The sequence below is a fragment of the Gasterosteus aculeatus genome, chromosome 2 (genome assembly GCF_964276395.1).
Source record: "Gasterosteus aculeatus chromosome 2, fGasAcu3.hap1.1, whole genome shotgun sequence".
NCBI classification, from domain to species: Eukaryota; Metazoa; Chordata; class Actinopteri; order Perciformes; family Gasterosteidae; genus Gasterosteus; species Gasterosteus aculeatus.
Window position 1 is genome coordinate 3,932,026 of NC_135689.1, and position 20,541 is coordinate 3,952,566.

Sequence of the window (20,541 nt, forward strand, 5' to 3'; positions counted from 1 at the left end):
ACATCACATCGGTGATGTTTCGGGGCTCCTGGGTTTGTGTGTCTGCTGTGAGAGCAGCAGGGAGGCGAGCGTGTGATCGGCCTGCAGAATCCAAAGAGCAGCGAGACGAATCGGGAACAAGATTGTAAACTAAGTGCTGCTTGGCTCTCGATAACTACTGGAAAGTGAGGACAGAGGAACAGGAAGAAGTACAGGCCTGAGGACAGAAGACGACGTCTGGTCGAAGACGAAAAGTCAAACTCTGTCCTAAGCAAAAAAACAAAAAAAAAAAAAAAAAAAGTCTTTCATCCTCTTACCTGCAGTGCTATTTACAATCCGGGAGTTGCCTTGGAGATACGTCCTGTAGAGATGCTTAACTTCTCCATCATAATGGGACCAGACGGCTCAAAGTGACCAGAAATGAAGACCTGGTTACTCAAGATGATCCACGGACCTTTTTGTGAACAGTTTCACGTAGTAAGTATGGTTTGAATAAAAATAAATGAAATGTTCAGGTCTTTGGTTTATCTTGAGTGACCAGGTCATGATTTCTGGGGAGAGACGTTGTTTGGTGACATCTCTATGTAGCCAAAAACAAAACAATCTCGATTCAAGAATAGCACTTAAAAGAAAGAGGAAATATATATATATATTTTTAAACTTTAAAATTAAGACGATTCAAACTAAATGAAAAATGTACAACATGACTGCTGTGACAAATGCATTGTGTTTATTACATGGGTGCACATTTCAAACTGACATTTAGTGTTGCAGTATGATAGATATGCATTCCAGGGGCCCAAGAGGGGACTGAAGAGCCCAGAGGGTCTCTTAAAAATACCAAAATGTACACAACGTGCAGACCAGAACACGTGCCGTGTACTGACTGGATCCGTACGCTGCTCTTATGTAGCCTGGTGTTGAACCACGTCATGTGTTCTGCTTTGTTTGCTTTTCTGTGCAGCTGAACAACAGCGGCCTCTCATTTGTAAACCGGCTGTGGCACTTTAGAGATTTAGTTGGAAACGAATACTATGGGGCCTCCAAAGAAAACACAAGTAATTCGGATACATTCACACAAATTCTGTATACACGGGCACCGAAAAGTAGTTACACACTGTATTTACAACGATGCAAGAGATGGTAGAAAAACACATGAACATTCAGCCACAGTATTCGGCTGAATTTTGCAAAGTCGTCCCCTCGTTTCTATCAGCGGCATTCCAAATCAGCTTCCAGCTTTCCGCGTAGAAATACATAAATAACGCCGTGGCCTCGTCTCTTGTTCGGGGTTACTCCACTCCTTTCATAAACTCCAAGAACTCTGTAGGATCGGGGGAAGACACGGTTAGCAAGTGACGTCGGAGCCTGAAGCAAGATTCTTTTTATCGGGTAAACGTCTTGTTCTCCGCGTGTTTCGGGGGAATGAGTGTCGCAGCGTCGGCTCCACACAACCTTCTCCCTCTTCTATCACTTCACATTTTAAACCTCCTCACCATCGTAGTCAATTTTGCCGTCGTTGTTTTTGTCCCCGTCTTTCATCAGCTCCTCGATGTCGTCCTCGGTAATGGGCTCCCCCGTGGACTCCAGCATCATCTTCAGCTCGTCCAGGTCGATGTAGCCGTCTGTGTTCCTGCACAAACCAAAAAGGGAGTGAAATACATGAATGCACAAAGCCTAGGTTTAATGCACAAAGCCTGGGTTTAATGCACAAAGCCTAGGTTTAATGCACAAAGCCTGGGTTTAATGCACAAAGCCTGGGTTTAATGCACAAAGCCCATGTTTAATGCACAAAGCCCATGTTTAATGCACAAAGCCCATGTTTAATGCACAAAGTCTAGGTTAAAGCACAAAGTCTAAGTTTAATGCACAAAGCCTAGGTTTAATGCACAAAGCCTAGGTTTAATAAGACTAGGTTTAGCTCCACAGATGGCCGTGTATGTGTGTGTCACGTGACCGATTGGCTCTGTAGGTGTTCTGGAACACTTAATTGTTAGACGGAGAGAGAGAAAAAGGTTTGTGCCTCGATGCTCAGACGAGTGTCTGGCTCACACGCAGTGGGCGTTTGAAATATTCTCTGCTGTCGAAAAGGATTGCGGCGCAAACGGCGTGTTGTGCTCTGCAGAGCCGCCTGGCATTTCGTCAGAACACATAATTGCACGTGGGCAGCCTTCTTCTCAGGAGTTTTGTTACAGGTCTGCAGGGATTCACTTTCTCGTCAACTTCACGGTATCTGTGAACTTTGAAATTGAACGGGACGAAGCAGCAACCAGTTTTCAAAACTCACTTGTCGAACATGCGAAACAGCTCCGCCAGTTCCTCCTCAGACTTCCCTTTGCTGTCGTCCTTCATGCACCTCACCATCATGACCAGGAACTCGTCGAAGTCTACCGTGCCGCTTCCTGCACACCAAACAATGCGTTTCAGACCACAACAAAAAGGCTTAAAACAATCTATTAAACACAATGTAAACTACGTATTGTGCCTTTAAATGTCCCTTTCTGTGGCCTTCTGTAGTTACACTATTTGACAGCATGACCATGATCCTACTTTTGAGGTTTTTCATCACTAAGGCACAGAGAAAATTCAAGTTGACTCGTCTATCATCCGATACGCGTTTCTCTTTAATTCGGCCCGACAAATCTTGTTGTGTGTAAGACCCCCTCCCCTCTGACAATCGTTTGACATTTAGAGCTCAGGGGGTCGGAACCTCGCTGGTCTGCACCGGTGAAGGAGCTTCCGGAGAGGCCGGCGGCAATCACCCGGCCGTTTAGTCTCCTGTACTGTGAGCGCCGAGGTGTTTTGATTTACCGTCCTCGTCCACCTCGTCAATCATCTCCTGCAGCTCCTCCGGGGTGGGGTTCTGCCCGAGCATCCTCATCACCTTCCCCAGCTCCTTGGTGCTGATGCAGCCGTCCTCCGCGTCTTGCACGAAGATGTCGAAGGCGGCCTTGAACTCTGCAACGCGCGGGGCGGGACATGAGCGCGACGTAGCGCTGGACAGTCTGAGCCACGCTATCGTAACCCGCTGTCAACATTATGCACGCTGTGCAGATGGCTGATTGAATGAGAGCTTCACAGGTATACGAGTAAAGTCAGAATTTGTAGTTTACGCACCATTTTTCTGTTCGTCCGTCAGCTGCTCAACCTGCAAGAAGTAAAAAAGTTCATGTACTGATGCTTTGGTTCTCTGGTTGTACCAACGCAGGAAATTACTTCTCAGTTATTTCTGTATGTTACTCTTACATCACTATGCATGTGGTTAGCTTGAAATCTATTAGTATATCTGAACTGGACTGTCTGTTTTCAGTGGAAAAGGTAACATCTTTGCCCCACACACCGGGCCATCCTTGACAGAACCTGTACATCACGTGAGAGCCAGTAAGAGGAGTTAAAAATAAACACACAGGATCAGGAACCACCGATAAAGGACACAATACACAGTGCTTTAAATTAGCATAGCTGTGGATCTGTCCCAACAATGGGACAGTAATCCTGGAAAAGCTACCACGAATGAAAGAGGCAGACAGCTGCTTATGTAAGAGTTATTGTGTGTCGTCCACTATGAATTAAACAACACACACACGGGCACACACATTACGCACACATACACGCCATGGTCATATGTGGGGAAAAGAAAAGGGTCCATCTAAACAAACAAAAGCACAAGGCTGCGTGTGCCGTCGGGGTGAGAGTGGACGGGACAGCCGGCTGACCATCCGCAGCCGCCCGGCTTTCGGGCTCACAGATAATGCTGGAATTCAGCCGCGGGGGCCGAGGGCGTGGTGGTGGTGGTGGTGGGGGGGGGGGGTTATCTAAACCTGAAGCCTTCCTCTGGCACCAGAGGCCTGGGGACCCGGAAAGCGTCTGAGCAACCGGCCCAATTTAGCCGCGTAGAAGGGGGAGGGGGGGGTGAACGGGAGGGGGGGGGCGTCCCGAATGAAGTTGCAAGGCGCGGGCGTCTGTCCCGTCGGTGACCTCCTGAGTGGCCCCTATCAGCTCAGATAGGAGCTGAAGTAGGAGAACGTCTAGGGACGTATATGGTGTCCTCCTGAACATCAGCTGGGTGATGGAGGTGATGGAGGCAAGTCAAGTAATGTCAGACGAACGCAGTGATGGAGGACTTTAGTATATGAACAGACATCATGAGTCACTAAACTCTTATGGTTTATCACCCTCACACCAGGTTTAGTTCACACACGGATTCGCATTTTCCGGGGGGGTGAGCATCCAACAGATTAAAATGAGAGGAAGCCGGGTGCGAGAGGACGTACCGCTGCCTTGTAGATGTCGTTCATGGTGGAGGCTCGTCTGCTGCCTGTCCCGCCGGCGTCCTGGCACAGAGGAAGGAGGTTGTGTCCAGCTCAGGGCAGGACACTGGCCTCATCCCGGGAGGGTTTTATAGCAGGAGCCTGGTGCTGTCCGCCCCCCCCCCGACCCCTCCTCTCCGCTCCATCCTCCCACCCTGGACCCCAGCCTCCCCTCGGTTTTTGTGCCTCGGCGTGTGTTTGTGTGTCATTTGGCCAATCTGTCACAATCACCCGGCTCAGATAAAAATGCGACAGCTCTTAGGGGGCATACTCTGGATTGGAATGAAGTGAGGGGGGCATGGTGAGGCCTAATCTCCAGGGAGGGGGCTGTAGAGACACTCAACATTCCTCCAGACCTGCAGCAGAGAGGCAGAGGGCTCTGGAGGTTGTGTGTGTGTGTGTGTCTGGGAGCAGAGAAGGTAAGAGGGCGGCGGCCAGGAGAAAGGAGGAGTGAAATATGGATTTCCCTTCATGGCAGACATCTTGACTCTCCGGCACAGGGCTGAATAATAACATTAATGATGGTTCCATTCCATTTATGGCTCCTGGTGAGCCACGACACTGGTCCCGGAGCAGATCGATGGAATGCATTTGTAGGTTCTGTTGTTAGTCACACCTGGGCTTTCAATGCGGGGGCTTTATTTGCAGCTCTAGGGGGGTTCTCACGCCGGTGTCTGTAGAGAAAGAGACAAAACAAGAAGATAAATGAAAATGATCCACTCACCCAAATAAAAAACATCATATTATTTCACTTACGGCGAGAGGTTTTCAGGTTTCCGCCTCAACCACAATTTAAATTACAACGTGACAACATTGTCTTATTATATATGTTAACATATATGAGTATATGCCCTCCATTGTCACAATCTGTTCCTAGAAGCAATGTGCAATCAAACCACACAAATATTCCCGCATTTATTTATGCCCGTGATTCAATCATCTTCCATACAAGGATTTAAATTCTGAGCCTCCATGTGGTACACAGGCTGTCAGCAGGGGGCGCTGTTCACTACGTTTCGACTAGATTAAATTGCCTGCCTCAGGACATCCAATTTATCAACAGTGTGGTAGGTGAGAAATCTGGGTCAAACAAACCAAATACTTGCAGACACATTCAAATTAATTTGTACACAGTGCAAGACTGTGCAGCACCCTCCAGCCCCTCCTACATGATTTTTGGAAACAAGGCCATCTCAATCACAGAAAAAGCTCTCACGCGCACGCGCACCCAGTGGCAGGCATTCTAAGTGACGACTGATCATGCTGGTTGATAATGGGATGCTAATGGAGACTGGCACAGCTCACGAGCATCGCGCAGCCACTCAGAGACGCACGGAGAGCTCACGGGGAACAACATGTCCTCCTCTTCCTCAGATACACACACAGACCTCCCGACAGAGCCCCCCCCCCACCCCACCCCCCCGTGCCGTGCACATCAGTCACATGCAAAGGTAGAGGATAGGTGAGGAGGGGATGTAAGGTGTGTGTGTGAGGGGGGGGGGGGGGGCAACGTGAGGTGTCTGTGCTGCTTTTGCAGTGTGTGCGCTCTCCGGCTCGTCCGTTAAAAGATCCCTAAATGAAAAACACACTGCGGGGAATTCAGAGTGGAAACGAAACGTCATCAGCTGGAACCCGAACGCATACTGATGAGTCCGCAGGGCCGGACGGATCCATTCGGAGAGCCGCGTGCAGTCTGCTCGGAGCCACGACGGATGAGCAGCGCTCTGCAGGGGGCACTACATTCTAATGTAAAGCTTCCACGTGCGTGCGTGCATGCACGCGCGCGCACGCACACACACGCGCGCACACTCGCGTGCTGTAGTAGTGGCGCGCGCACGGAGGAAAGCATATGTAGTGCCGTTCCATTGGAGCTCTCCACCAATTTCCTTTTACAGCGCGAGGCTTACGAAAGAGCCAGTCATCTCCTGCGCGCGGCGCAATCAGACAGCGCATCTCAAACACACACAATTCACCGCACACCGCTTTTTGAGGGGGTTGCCATAGAAACTCTGCCGGGTAGAAGCGGGCAGAAAATGAGAGATGAACGGGGCTATTTTCCCCCCCCACACACACACACACACCCCTCCACCTTCCCTCCCTGCCACCACATTGTGGAGTGTCTGCATTCTGTTCTATTCATTGCCTCTTATGCGCGTTTGCTGGCATTGGCATTGCTTAAGCATACGGGGGACACAATTAGGGTTAATCATGTTTGTTTGTGCTCCAGAACCCTTCATGCTAATTTCACAAAGTCACATGTCCAAATGATTACGCTCTATGTGTCTGAAAACTGCAAAACACTGCTTCCAGGTTCCTTAAGCTTGGTTCGACCGGGCTGTTTGAAGTTGCACAAGCATGCACATTGTGCACGTGATTACCAAATGAATAGATTGTCTGAGTGGCTCTATGAAAAAAGCTGAAATTCCACCATCAACCCCAAAATATGTTTCCCGCAGAAACCGTTTTAGATTCCATGTGGCCCGAGGCGGCTCTTCTCATGCTTCGCAGTACACCGAATCAGCTGGACTGCATTGGTGGAGATCCACTCCTACAGCATCCATCATGTCAATGTAAACACTCGTGTGATGTAATGATCGGGTTGACGTGCAGCTGAGCTTGAAGCAGAAGGACCTCCTGCTCCTCCTCACCTCCGAAGGGGGCGGAGGAGAGCCGAGCCCGTCATTCTCTTTGCTCCTCTCTCTATTCTTTCCTCCACTTCTCTCTCCATCTATTTCTCTCCGCCTCCTTTCATTGATGACCAACCTGCCAGCAGCTCCTGTTGTGGCAGGCTGTGCATGCTCTGCATGAGGCGGAGCGATACGGTGGTTTCTGAAAAGCATCGCTGGCCGTCCACTGAGCGCGTTATCAGAGAGGCCCGATCGCTGAGCGGTGACAACGTCTCAGGGATGTATCTTTAGAGATGAGGGACCAGGATATTCTCCGCTGTGCTTCACTGCGCTCAGTGGGCTCTTTCTGAAACTCTTTGCGCCGTGTTCCTTACATCAGACCCCTAATGAGCCAGTGGCCACGTTAGATGGAGCCATGCACTGCCTCGCTGCCAGGGGCCAGCGTTTTCCAGTCCACTGGGCCACCAAGTCGCTTTCAGTCCTCCAACAACCCCGTGCTCTTCCATAGTGTATGAGGCACCCAGAAAAGAGTTCCTCTCAGATATATGGCGGAAGAAGTTCCCTTCGAGCAAGAGAGAAAATTTGTTTAGTGATTCATCATCGAACACAATTTTAGAATGTGAAAGAAATACAAATATGATGCTCCGTGTGTAATAGGAAAACTCCCTGTAAAGCTTTACTCTGCATTTGGGCTTAAAACGTATTGATGTGTAAACATGGCTACAATGTTTCCCGTTACATTTTGTGTGAAAAAAAGTCATACGTACATACACACACACACACATCATCCTGCTGCCATTGTCCCGAATAGTGATTTCCGTTCAGGGTCATTACATTAATAACACAGTCGATAAATCCATCATAAACACAATTACCCGTGAAGCAAGTGAAGTTAAAACTTGATGTTCCGTTTGGTCCTTTGGTGAGCACAGACAATATATTCACATTGTTTTATAGCCCTGATACTGTTTTCAAGCTTGGAACGCATTACTAATAATTCAGTTCAAATATAATTGTAGAATAACAGAATGAAATAGCTTTCAGTCTATGAAAGACATTTTGGAAAACAAAATAGACATATATTTGTTTAAGAAAAGCCGATACAACACATGAAATACTTAAAATGACTTAATGGTAATTTTTGCATGTTGTCACTTACATCACACGGCCAAGCCAGTTCCTCAAAGCAAAGATTTACCACCAGTTAGGTTAACGGCACGGAGCAACTACTATATTTCAACACAGTAGCTTGTATTTTGAAACCCATATAAATGAAGCCTACATACGACCAGAGTAAAAATTCTCCCTCCGTGCATGCACTCACATTTTGGATTTGTCACTGCCTTCTCCTCTTCCCCTCAAATAGCAGCTCCCTGAAATGGGATCTGCAGCCCCGAGGCTTTCTGACAATGTATCAGACACTGCAGAGTAAAACGAGCAGCGGCGACAACTTCAGCGATACTGCAAATGAAAAAGTTTGCTGTAGCGAGAGTGCATCGAGAGAACGCAGGCCACAATTTCAACGGTTATCGCCTAACTTTTAGATTATCGGTTTTCCCTCAGCTAAATAAAACATTTTTACTGGAATTTTCTGTAGAACGTCAACGAAAAGCATTGGCTTTCACGGTGGTAAAAGACCATTCGGGAAAAGAACATTAACATTGTAAATGGTACGTTACCATTGAATGCATTCAACGTAAACGTGAAAATAAAAAGGCGCCTCAGGGAATTCAACTCAAAGCATCACTGTGGTGCAGCTACCCTCTCTGTTGACTCCTGTTTTCATAAGCGGGCTGCTGTATTTCTGTCCTGGTATTTGATCTGTACTGTGTGTTGTGTCCAAGAGAAATGTTTAGCAATGGCTCTGTAGCTGGTGTGTGCTGTCTGAGCCCTCAGCAGGCTGTCAGCAGCATTAAAGCTAAACCAGGCGAGATCCACGGTACAAAACGTCCCGACGTCCCAACGGCGCACCCGCGTTTGACAGAAACGCAGAAGTGCCTTATTGGATTGATTATGTTCCCTCTGGTTCGCCCTTCCAGTGGAGACACGATGCCCTTAAAAGGAGCAAACTTGATGTGGCGCCATCGCGGCTGCCGTGATGAGAAAGCTTTCTGCCTTCTATGCGGCTCCCTTTGGACGGTTTGAGTCCGCCACCGGACGACACCATGGAACAGAAATGCAAACAGGGAAAGTGATAACTACTCCTTCTATGGAAAGCAAATTAATTTGAAGTCAATTTGCTGAATTGTCTCGTCAACGCTGCCATTGGAGGAGCATGATGTGCGATGCTCACAGCTCTCTCTCGTGTCACTTCTGGTAGTGAAAAGTCAAAATGGAGAAGGCAAAAATGTCGAGCTTAAGGCTTCAAAGCGGGAGTGCTCAAACCATGCAGTGACGCACGGTAACTCTTCTTATTAACTAGAGTCTGTTAATTCAACCAGCAACCAAAGATTCAAAGATTGTCAAACGATTCAAAGGGATAAAGAGTAGTGGATTCTAGCAGACTGCTGCTTGGTGTTTATTGCATCATTTGCTGGTTTAATCTCAAGTCAAAACTACGAGAGGGAAAAAAAAACTGATGAGAATTTGCCCTCAGATGTGGGTCCAGAAGTGCATTTTTATTTGTTCTACAATTCATGGAACCGCCTGGGGGTGAATGCCCTCCAGAGGCTCATTCATAAGATAAATGGGCCTCAAATTCATTTCTCCTGCAGACAGTCTGTGTCTCCCTTTACGTCTCTCTCTCTCTCTCTCTCTCTCTCTCTCCCGCTTTTATGTGCAAACACACAACTTGTCTTAAACACACACTAACACGCAAACACGTCTCCCGTGCCCTCCTGTTCTTCTGCATTATTCGGGGTTGCAGTATGCTCTAGCCAAAAGAGCGGGGGGGGACAAAATCACCTTTGCCTCCGTCAGTGTAGCTGAAGTCCAGCCGAGGGCTCAATAGGCTTCACTGAAGTGTGCTGTGATTTGACAAGGCCAGTGACAGGACGCACTGTAAATACCCGGCTGTCATGTGACTCACTTATTGGCCTAAAGGAACCAACAAAAGGTCGTCCTTTTCCTGATGCCATTGCCAACAACTAAATTAAGTGACTTCCGCTCTTGCTCATGCATCTGTCCCAGTTTGGGAGATGGATACATCGGAGGTGTTGCATCACACTGCTCATGCACTCAAATGATCCTTCGTGTTCAAGACACACACGCAGTTAGTTATACAGGTTCATGTGCCATGTATAGATGTGGACACGCGTGTGCCATCACATACACCGTCAGGCGTTTGGCACGCAATTAAAACCTTATGCATGTCATGTCTGAGAGGGGAAGCAGTGTATTGTAACACGCCTCCACAACTTCGCTCGCAAAGGCGATCTTTGTCCCAAAGCAGTGCGAAATGCTAAATAGCATCATTTCATACCAGAAATCATAATATTCTGGAAGATCAAAAGGTCAATTTTTAGTGCAACTGCAGCTGTAGTTTGACTGAATGCCTCTGAGGAAATGCATTTGAAACTTGTGTAAAGGCACCATAATATGATGCACCAGGAGACTAAAAAGGACAAATACAAAAACAGCTGCTATTTACATGAAAAGAAGCCCAGACCAAATATGAGGTAATCTTTCCAAAGTAAAAGTAAAGCTGGGACAGGGATGAGTAGTCAGGGTTTTAAAGCAAAGACAAATTCGATGCTGACAAATGTACGGAAAGCCTGAAACTCTGAAACTAAGGCCCACAGTGAAGAAATCCCCAAGGGAACATCTGCCCATGTGCGAAAAGACCCATCATGAGGATTAATTGAGCAACTTTACAGCAATTTTCCAGTCCACTACTGGTTCATGCCTGTGGAAAATCCAATGCTATCAAAATGTATTTTACTTTGGGAAGACATGACGGCGGAGGTAAGAGATAATTAGCAGCCACTGCGCACGAGCAAAACCGACAAGTCATGGGTCTCCCCTAGTGGAGGCTGAGGAGTGACAAATCTAACACATTTGGGATTTGTCATCAGAGCACTTCATTATGTTGAATTGGCAAATAAGCGCCGAGCGTCTCTGGTGAGGGACGGGCAGCGCAGCAGTGAGGTCCGCATGTGCTTCACCTCATAACCGGAAGCAAATAAGTCCTCATTCAATAGTGTGAACAATTCGCCATGGCGGTAATCTACTGTTTGTGTAGTATCTGAATAAGTAAACGGTTTTAACCTTTCAGCTGTCTCCCATAAGATGCGTGTTGTTCCCACCGCGTTGACCCAATGATATGATGGGTTTGATTATGTGTGAAATTCTCAAGTTCCAACAGTCCTACATGAAAAAGCAAAAAACGGTTCTACGCCCTCACTGCAAAAAATAAATGAATCAATGCTAATTTACTCTCAAGACTTGAAGATGTCTCACTATTTGTGTTTTCTTCAGCTTCCAACCGCCACCAACTAAATCCTTGCTTGTGAAGTGAAGCAACTTGGTTCTCCATTATACTCATAATGTAGTTGTAGCAGCCTGATGTTCATGGAGGGTAACTGGAGGGGCCTGTGGGGACGGCAGAGGCTCATGTATGAAATGAATCCCAAGTCAAAGAACGGTGAAAAGCAGGGAGATCGCCCCACTGTGTACGTTTAACATATTTTGGTAATAAATGTTCCTGATTGGTGGACTGGAAAATAAATTGGGACTTTTGACTTAGCAGAAACACGGACGATACAAATACCAATAATGAGAGTGAGCCAGAATTTACAAAACCAGGAACCTGAAATCAAATCTGCAAAATGGAATTCATACATTTTAATCACCGTGTGTTAGCTTTTTACTTCTGATTACCGCATTCACGCTTCAACAATCATAAAAATCTTGCTGATCGTAACGGGGTCTAATAAACTTGATTTTCTGTAATAATCCAAAGGGAACATCTGGGCTTCATCCTCACAGCTGCACTACTGGTTTCTTCAGTGAACAAAAGGTCCATCGGATGCAATGCTGGAATTGATTTCCATTACGTCAATGATACTCAGCTGTATGTGCCTGCGAAAGGTGGAGCATTGTTAAAAAATTCATTAAGTTAAGGCCCTGCTGCTCTCCTGCAGTGTGAGTTTAGGAGGCATCACACGTTTGCTTTGGGTCTTTCCTACACAGTATTTTGTGCCCTGCATTTGGTATGTACTGTATGTTTTGTAGTGGGTCTACCAGATGGATCGTTATTAAATCTTTTAGACGCATTCACGTTTGACGTTAATCTTTCGCCGACTTCTCCTCCACTGTCACAGTGAGGCCTCCATTTATATTTCTTAATGAAATGTACCAACAAGTCTAGTAACAACTGACATGAAATTGGGAGGAATGAAACCACAATTGGGTCAAATCTTTTCCCTTAGCGCTCTTGGTTGATATTTTTGGCTCAATACTACATGCAACTCTTAAATAACAAAAACTATATATTTGTGAATCTTAGAATTGGTTTGGGGAGGTTTTATCCTCAAACACGTCGGCCCAGAGGTTTGTTTCTCTACTGAGAAAGAATCAACAGGACACGAGTGTCGATCCTAACACAGCCTCATAAATGATAGAATAGTGTTGATTGTTTCCCAGATAGATGTAAATTTGTAGGAACAAATTATTCATGAATCATTAAACATGGGCATTATTTATTTATTTGTTTCATAGTTCACTTTCAATGTGTTACAGATGTATTATAAAAAAATGGACAATTCTGAGGAAGCCATAAACAAAAAAAACTTAACCTGGAAATACCTTTTTTTCATTTGATCATGATGAACCATCATTATAAAGATCTGATGTAAAGCTTTTGATCACATCCTGTTTGCTTTGGAATAAGCTTATTACGATTGATCAGGGTTGAAACTGATAACTGGTTGTTTCAAATCGGCTTTTCACACTGGTCACCACCGGAACACAGATTTCACTTTGTGTTCTTAAATTACATTCAAATGATGTCAAATTACCTCATTATATAAAGGTTTATGTATATATACTTGCTATATATATTTTTTTTAATCGTGTTAGTTTTATATTAATGTGTATGTTTACTTTCAAACAGATTCTGGATCTCAATTAAGCTAACTTTTTTCATTAAATCAAACTTAATTTAAAAGTACAATCAAGAATGACACGTTATACATCTTTTAGAAGAGCAACATGACACGACTGCGGACCGTGGTCCCGTCTCGTGTCCCCGAGCAAGACACAAACACTCTAAAAGAAAGAAACATAAGAAAACGGTCAAATGACGGCAGCGGCTGCCAAAAGAAAAACGTAAAATTAAGGTAAAATAACAATTAAACACCTTTAATAAAGGGATATATGTGTGTAATATGTGTGTAACATTGAATAACACTCAGACCCGTAATAACAGGGTGAACGCAGCGACAGATGCAATTATATGTGGTTGGTTTGATTTTGGTGTACCAATTGGCTATTTTCTTGTTTAGGTACAAGTATGTACCTTGCAATATTACAATATGTGAATCCACTTCCTTCTTATTTTCGTAATTCACATTTTTCTGACGAGAGTGCTAAGACATGCATTAGGTGCATATCTTAGCATCAGGTGCATTGTTTTCAAGTCGATAGTGGAGTGTACTTTATTTTTCTTTTAGATTTATGAAAAGCTTGAATTTTATGATAATTGACAATGCGTTACAGGATTGTAATAATACAGCAAAAATCTGTAACGCAACAGTCTTTCACTGCAGAACTTGTAGTGGTATCACCTTTGTGAAAGTGTTTGATCGTAATACTACAGGAAAAATCCTCTAAAATAACAGTTTGTCTGCAGAACTTTAAGCGATATCCTTTATTAAAAGGTGTTTCATCGTAATACTACAAGAGAAATCTATGCAATAAATGTATTTCTCTGTAAAATTGTTGAGGAAGATTCCTGTAGATTTATTGTTTTCGCCCTCTATTTGAATGAAGTTATTTTACCTTAAATTTTAAGGGTTTTGTTTGGCAGCCGCTGCTGCCAGTCATTTGACCGTTTAACGTTTCTTTTTTTACGGTGTTAGTTGAGTATCTATAATTGAAACCAGTGCACAGACACATGTAGAACCAGTTTTTATTTTACTAAAACCTAACCAAATAGTTTTCCTAAATTTAACAAAATATTTTTGTAGTAATCTTTTGTTGTTCTCTTGTTCAAATTTACATTAACAACGGGTTTCAAACTGTTTATTCGGCTTTGTGATCCAGGGATTTTTTTAATTTTTTTTTTTACAAAAGGTAAGTTTGCTTTCCCGTGTTCCTTCGGAAGGGTTAAACTATCTCAAGAACAGGCTTCATCCACATGTTCAGGTCCCCCAGATGATACCCGCTCATCTCAGGTTACCAGTGTTCACACAGGCTGATGCTGCCAGTGATTAGAACCACTTTCTCTTTGTAATTAGCGATTACTGAAGCTCTGCTCCGAGATCGTTGAGGGGGTTGAAGAAGGGGTTTGGGATGGATTAAGGCCGACGTCGACGGCAAATGCAAATTTACTTCTCCGAGCTCTGCGTTAAAGCTCTGTATTGGGAGATTAGGGAATTTTGTCCACACGCTGTGTGCCCATTCTCGTCGGCGCTGGAAGGATTGCGTGGTCTCACCGATGGGCCAGACGACTAGCTCCCTCGGCTTTGAAGACACTAAACCGTTTAAAACCTTGACAAATATTCTCCTGCAATTTTGCCAGAGGGAAGGCAAATAAATGAAATCTGTGGCAGAAGCAGGAAATATAAAAATTTGCTCCATCCACCGCAAACTCACTCACTGGTCTTTAAAAAAAAAAAAAGACTGAAATGCTCACTCCTGCACAGCTTTGAGTTCACGCTGCAGTGATTGTCTCTTCTGCGGATTTTGAGGCACATTAACCCAATGGTTCTGCATCAATAGGCCAGCCTCCAATAGCCAATAATGCCACAGCACGGTGACATTTGGCGCGCTGTGGAGCGGCGATCAGGCAGCACGGCACAAGTTAGGCCGCGAGGGTGAGACATCCAGTCAGTTTCCATAGTGATGTGGTTGAATGGGGAGGATTAGCAGGGGCAGCGTGGTGAGAAGGGATTGCAGACTTCTGTCAAAGCTCGCTTTCAAAAAAAAAAAAAAAGAGCTCCGTGTCTCGGCTGCCTCCTCTCCTGGTGATGCCGGGGACGGAGCCTCCGTCTCACTTCACTGGCCACACTTTTTCCCCGACGCAGACGTTTTCCACGTCTGCTTTCCTGTGAGGGTTTGACGGGTGTGCGGTACTCAAATGAGCCAGTTGTTCACACCGGCACGAAGAACGCGGTGCAAAGGGCGCTGCCCGATGGACGCGCGTCACTCGCCGCTCACACAAGCGCTCAGTCAGTGTCCCTCAGCCTCGAACTGGGGACCTCTGGGTAGCTCTCTGGCGTTGGTTTCGCAGGGACGGCGTTTTAATATTCCACTCGTTACATGGAGAGATCTTTTCTTAACTAATATACGTCTTTGCAGGGACCGAATTTTACTCAAACAAAACCACTTAGTAGGCATTGGAAAAAACACGTGGTTCAAAACGACTCAGTTCTTTAGTTTCATGAAGGACACGAACAGCGGCGTCCTGGGTGAAAGTCCAGTGTTTGTTTGATCCATTCTCTCGCCCCCCCGCCCACTTTATTCTGCTTCAGTTGCTCAGAGCATCTAAAATGACCCGGTTGACCCGAGTCGATGAATTGGGAGGTGAGACCGGTTTGACCTAATCTAAAACAAAAAGTCCCAAAATCTCTTTTTGCATTTGAATTATTACCAAGCGTTTTTTATGCCACAGTAAGTTTTAACATGAAAAACACCTTTTCTGTAGACCAGCTGTTTTCTCACTGCTCACTTACATCCTGCAGATGCGGACGGTACGAGGTTGCACAGTTATCCGGATCTGGCCCGGGGGCCGCGAGTTTGACATATGTGAACTAGTGTGTCGGTTAAAATAACACTCAGTAATATCAGAATAAACCAATGATTTGTAAATAAATGGCTTTAATCCCAGTAGTTCTATGTTATATCTATTAGCTGGGATTCTGGAGGTAATGAGGAGAAGGAGGTCTTCCAAGAAAATTATTATCGGTGCTGAAATGCAACTCTTAATTACAGAAAGAGCAGTAAAACAAGAAGCTGGTGTCAATTAAACATGTCATGTTATAATTAGAGTGATTATCTGATACTGTTCTGTTAATATGCTGAGATGTACAAAAGCATTTAGCAACACACATGTCAGTGGAGATTTAAAGATTATTCAGTTTTACTCAAATATGTATAAACTCAAATAGGCCGATGTTTAGTCCATTTCAAACCGAAGACCAAATAGTCTTTACATTTTTTATCGGTTATTTTTCTAGCTATTTGCTCACTGCTTTAGAAATACGTCATCCACATCTAAGGACACATTTTAAATCCATTCTATCATCATGATTTCAAACACAATTTCATAGGAATCCTTTCAGCAAAGCCCTCCACAACCATGCCCCCTCCCACCTCTCTGACCTCCTGCACCGACACACTGCCGCCCCCTCACTCTGGATCTCCCCCCAACACCTTCAGAGAAAGATGCAAACTCTAGCAGCATGCACCTGCATTGAAAATCCACCTATTTCATTGCAATTCAAAACTTTGTTACTTCTCATATTACCATATTTTTATTTATTCATGAAATTTCAAATCTATTGAAGCTAATTTTATTTAATTATGAGAAAATATGAAATAAAAGGTCAGCATCAGTCCAGTGACCAGAGTCATATTTCAAATTTGACAAAGCGATGTTGTGTTTGCACAATGTGATCATGTTTAAACACGCATGCTTTTCTAGCAGGATATCCTTAGAGAATAAAAAATGTATCTTTTTATTCTTCATTTTGCTGACCAGAGTGTGTTATTTGCCACGTAGCCTTTTTTCTTAATATTGATTACATTGTTCTTTACAGCCGTTGAAGCGGTTATTGCTAGAATACAATGCATAGGTTCTTGGATCATTTATTTCCAAAGCCCTTTTCGCATTTCACATGCATTCTCATGCCGCCGTACATTTCTGCGCACAGCCTAGATGTGCTTTTTAACCCTCGGAAGCCTAATCTGCTCCATTAATGGACTTTTTGTAGAAGTTAATTAACCATTTTCAATGATAGCAGCACACCAATCCCAGTAGAGAGCCACACGGGGAGCGAGAGACGAAGACCGATTGTGCTGTTGCCTAGCAACACATGTACAAAATTTGAAGCGATTTAGTGCCCCCATACCGGTTGTCACGGAGGTCAGATGTTTTACTAAATCCACACCGTGTGCTGGATGTCACACGGGGAAGTCAACAGATCAATGCGGCCACCTGTCCCCGTCCTGCTCGGTGCACGTCGGCGTGTTGAAGCCAAACGTGTTAAACCTGCAGCCACGCTGAGCGCCTCTCAAAGCATGGCGGTCTAATACCACGGATTTGTGGAAATGGCATTCTACAGAATCCAAACAGAGGACATAAACGCCAGTCTTGGGCGGCTGTGGGATTTAACTTCTTTGCATAGTTGATCCCTCCAGGAAGGTAAAAAAGAGAAAGGAGGAAGAAGAAAAAAAGACCAAGGGGAGAAACTGAGCATGCTCCAAATATTTGGAAGATGATTCACTCACTATTCCTGGAATATCATTGGCCAGCCCACCTCACCGACTCCTGCATCCCACCATCACTACGCATGTAATGAATATCGGTTCGTTACAAAAAATAAACTGTCCTCTCAGCTTGTTTGTGAATTGTGTGTTTGTGAAAGAGAGGGGGGGGGGGGGGGTGAAAGGGAAGAGGAGGCACACAAAGAGACAGGGAGACGTAGGGAGGGAGTAAGGAGAGAGAGGCGAGACGGAGCTGCTGAGGCACTCACTTCACAGCGATTTAGGTCATGCTAAACAAATGCTACACTAAAGAAGCGCAGACAAATAGGAGCCTTGAAGTCATTTCAGTGTCTTCAGAGGCTGGACGCCGTGGAGGAGGAGCAGCCTTCAGCAGAGACACACTCAGGTGTCTCCGGGCAGGAAGAGTGAGGTGAATCGCATCAATCATCAAACCCGGGTGGGTAGAAATAATTAGACATTTGTGCTTTACACATCGGGTGAGCAGTTGTTCGGATGCCCGGGGAAATATCAGCACGCAAATGGTGCGCCGCAGTGTGTCGGCACTCGACACTCTCGCTCTCTCGCTCGGCGCCTACAAGTTCAAAAAATGTAAGAGGCACAAAGAGCAGACAGCAACAGAACAGAGGCTTCCGACAGGGTAACTCTTTGTGGGATTACCTAAGGAGACCTGATCATATTTTCATTACTCCGCCGAAGACTGCCTCGCTGTCAAAACAAGGGGTTTGTAAATATTTACTGTTGAGTTTTGGGTCTCGCTGAATTTGTTTTTGGGTACAGCAGTTTTTCAGTAACCAGATTTCCGTTGAAAAGATGGTAGGGGCAATATTTACATCTACGATCACATATTTATATTCATGGATGGACGTTGCATGAATCTTCTAGCCACAAATAGTGACATGCTTGACATGTGAACGTGTTCATGGACTGTCGATCGTCAGCAGATTGACTCGCGTGTTTACAATACAAAAATTAAATGAGGAGTGTACACAATTTCATCAGGAGAAAAACAAGTCTCGCCGACAATATGAATAAAATATGTGAATTGCTTATGATTAGCATACTAATAACTAATCATCATGCTAATCAGTTCATTTTGGGGCCTCAAATTGCAGGCTGGGAAATGTAAGGCCATCAATATGCAGGCTGAGTGAGAAACGCTCAGAGAACTGAGCAGATAAAGCAACGGTTTCAAGGGAGGGTATTGAAAAAAGGGGGAGATTTATAATAGGGAGAAAATGGAGGGCAGAGTCATACAGCGGCCACATTTGACATTGACTTTAATGTGAAAATGTTTGATTTTCTTAATATTAAATGGTTAGTTTTTTGGTACAACCACAGAATTAAGCGTTAAAGTCAGTCTTAATATCAGTTTCTTTAAAATTGACAGTTATGAATTTTGTAAAAAAAAAAACCTTACATAATGACAGAAAGGCAAAGGGGGACTCTTTGTTAAGTGCAGTAGATTTTGGAAGCATCCTTAATCCCTACACACACACACACTAAGGTGATTTTACGGCCAATGGGCAACAAGACTCAACCTACAGTCTCTAGAAGCCATTACAGGACAGGACACGTAATCCCGGCCCAGTGGAGCACGTGCAGCCGTCACAAGGAGCCAAATTCAAGCTTCCGACTGAAACTAAGAGACACGGCGGGGTCCAGCGAGGCGCATCAAACCAAAGCTCCGGGGTGAGGAGGTCAGCTGGCCCACCAGCCTGTCCCACATGCCTGTGCGCGCTCCATCAGCAGGTGTATAAATATGTGTCATGCTTCACACCGCCGTGTCCGCGGGGACGGGAGCCCAGATGGGATTTTAAATGCTGCATTTCATGTGGTATCATTTAGTGGGTTAGTTCACCCCTCATTGGGTCGCCATCTGGTGCCCCCTCAGCCGGTGATGGGAGCGTTCACACTGGAGCTGAACCGCTGCTGATCTGCCTGCGTGCCAGAAGTTTGCACCACGGGTCCGCGCGCACCGCCTCGTCGTCACTTCAACTCACTGAAGTGTCGAAAATGAAACCAATAAAAGCACTTTGCCAAAAGGTGCATCTGCGCGGTTTGAATTGCGTGTGGCGGGAGCCGAGCGGGAGCACACGTGGGTTTAAAGAAGAAAAAAAAAAAAAAAGACAGAAAGCGCGAGCGTGACGTCACAGCCGAGGGAAGAACTTGTGCTAAATCTGAAATCAAACAAGTGGGCCTATTTACACACGCTGGGAACCACGTACCTGGCGAGCTGCTCCTTCAAACATTGTGTTCTTGTCTTTCACTTTCCGGATGGTTTCTGCGGAGGGGTTGTGGGGGAGGAAGGGGGAGGAAAAGGGGGGGGGGTTAAATAAAATCCACGGCTGGATCCAATCGTCGCTGATTAGCTGCCCCATGTGAGCAGTTTCCAGTTTCTCCCGCAGGGTTTTTCTTTTAGTTTCCTTAATGTTACTTTCTCTTTCTCTTCTTTCTTTTTTTTTGATGGTGAGATTATCGTCCTCGGCGTTTGCTCCATTTCGTCTCATCCCCTCATTTGTGGCTTTGGACGATTGCAGTGAGACATCCGGCCAATGTCCCCTCCCTCCATTGACGTTCTGCCTTTATCACAATTTGCCAGTTTGCAGGCAGACGCCTTCCCAATTTACGCGTTTGGACCTCTTAGTGCTGCTTATATTACCCCCCCCACCCCCCAATATGTTTCCATTTTGCACCTCGACCATACATTTCATTTCTTGAGGGGAGGGTTGCTCTGTGTGTGTGTGTGTGTCATGAGGGGGGGGGGGGGGGGGGATTTTGCGTTGCTGGGCACGGAGATAATTGCGTTTTCAACAGCTGAATCCTCAAAGTGTTTGAAGGAAGGAGCCTGAATTAAAGATGTTTCAAGTGAGCCAGCATTCATAAGTTTGACATGTGAATTGTCCTCGTTCTCATTCAGCGTGCTGGTTGCATAACTCGCGGTGGGAGGTGACAAAATGATGGCAAAACCTCAATATTGGTATTTATTAAAATGGCGGGGAAAGAGTAAAAAATTTGAA

The 20,541-nt window shown here is 45.3% G+C and overlaps 1 protein-coding gene across 1 annotated transcript; it reads right to left on the reverse strand.

Annotated features, from left to right (window-relative positions):
• Positions 1–687: 687 nt before the first annotated feature.
• tnnc1a (troponin C type 1a (slow)) lies at positions 688–20,149 on the reverse strand. Its single transcript, XM_078086529.1, has 7 exons — positions 19,750–20,149; positions 4,254–4,963; positions 3,097–3,127; positions 2,791–2,937; positions 2,267–2,381; positions 1,476–1,612; positions 688–1,303 (listed from the first exon to the last, which is right to left on the reverse strand). Exons 2-7 carry the CDS (start codon positions 4,275–4,277, stop codon positions 1,272–1,274), a joined length of 486 nt encoding a protein of 161 aa, XP_077942655.1. The 5' UTR covers positions 4,278–4,963; positions 19,750–20,149; the 3' UTR covers positions 688–1,271.
• Between the last annotated feature and the right edge of the window lie 392 nt (positions 20,150–20,541).

What these genes read in the sequence shown, in the direction of transcription:
- tnnc1a (XM_078086529.1), bottom strand. Translation starts at nt 4,277, where the DNA reads ATGAACGACATCTACAAGGCAGCG. An exon ending in GACGGACGAACAGAAAAATG is followed by an intron (nt 2,938 to 3,096) that starts GTGCGTAAACTA and finishes CGCGCGTTGCAG; the next exon opens with AGTTCAAGGCCGCCTTCGAC. An exon ending in TGACGAGGTGGACGAGGACG is followed by an intron (nt 2,382 to 2,790) that starts GTAAATCAAAAC and finishes TTTGGTGTGCAG; the next exon opens with GAAGCGGCACGGTAGACTTC.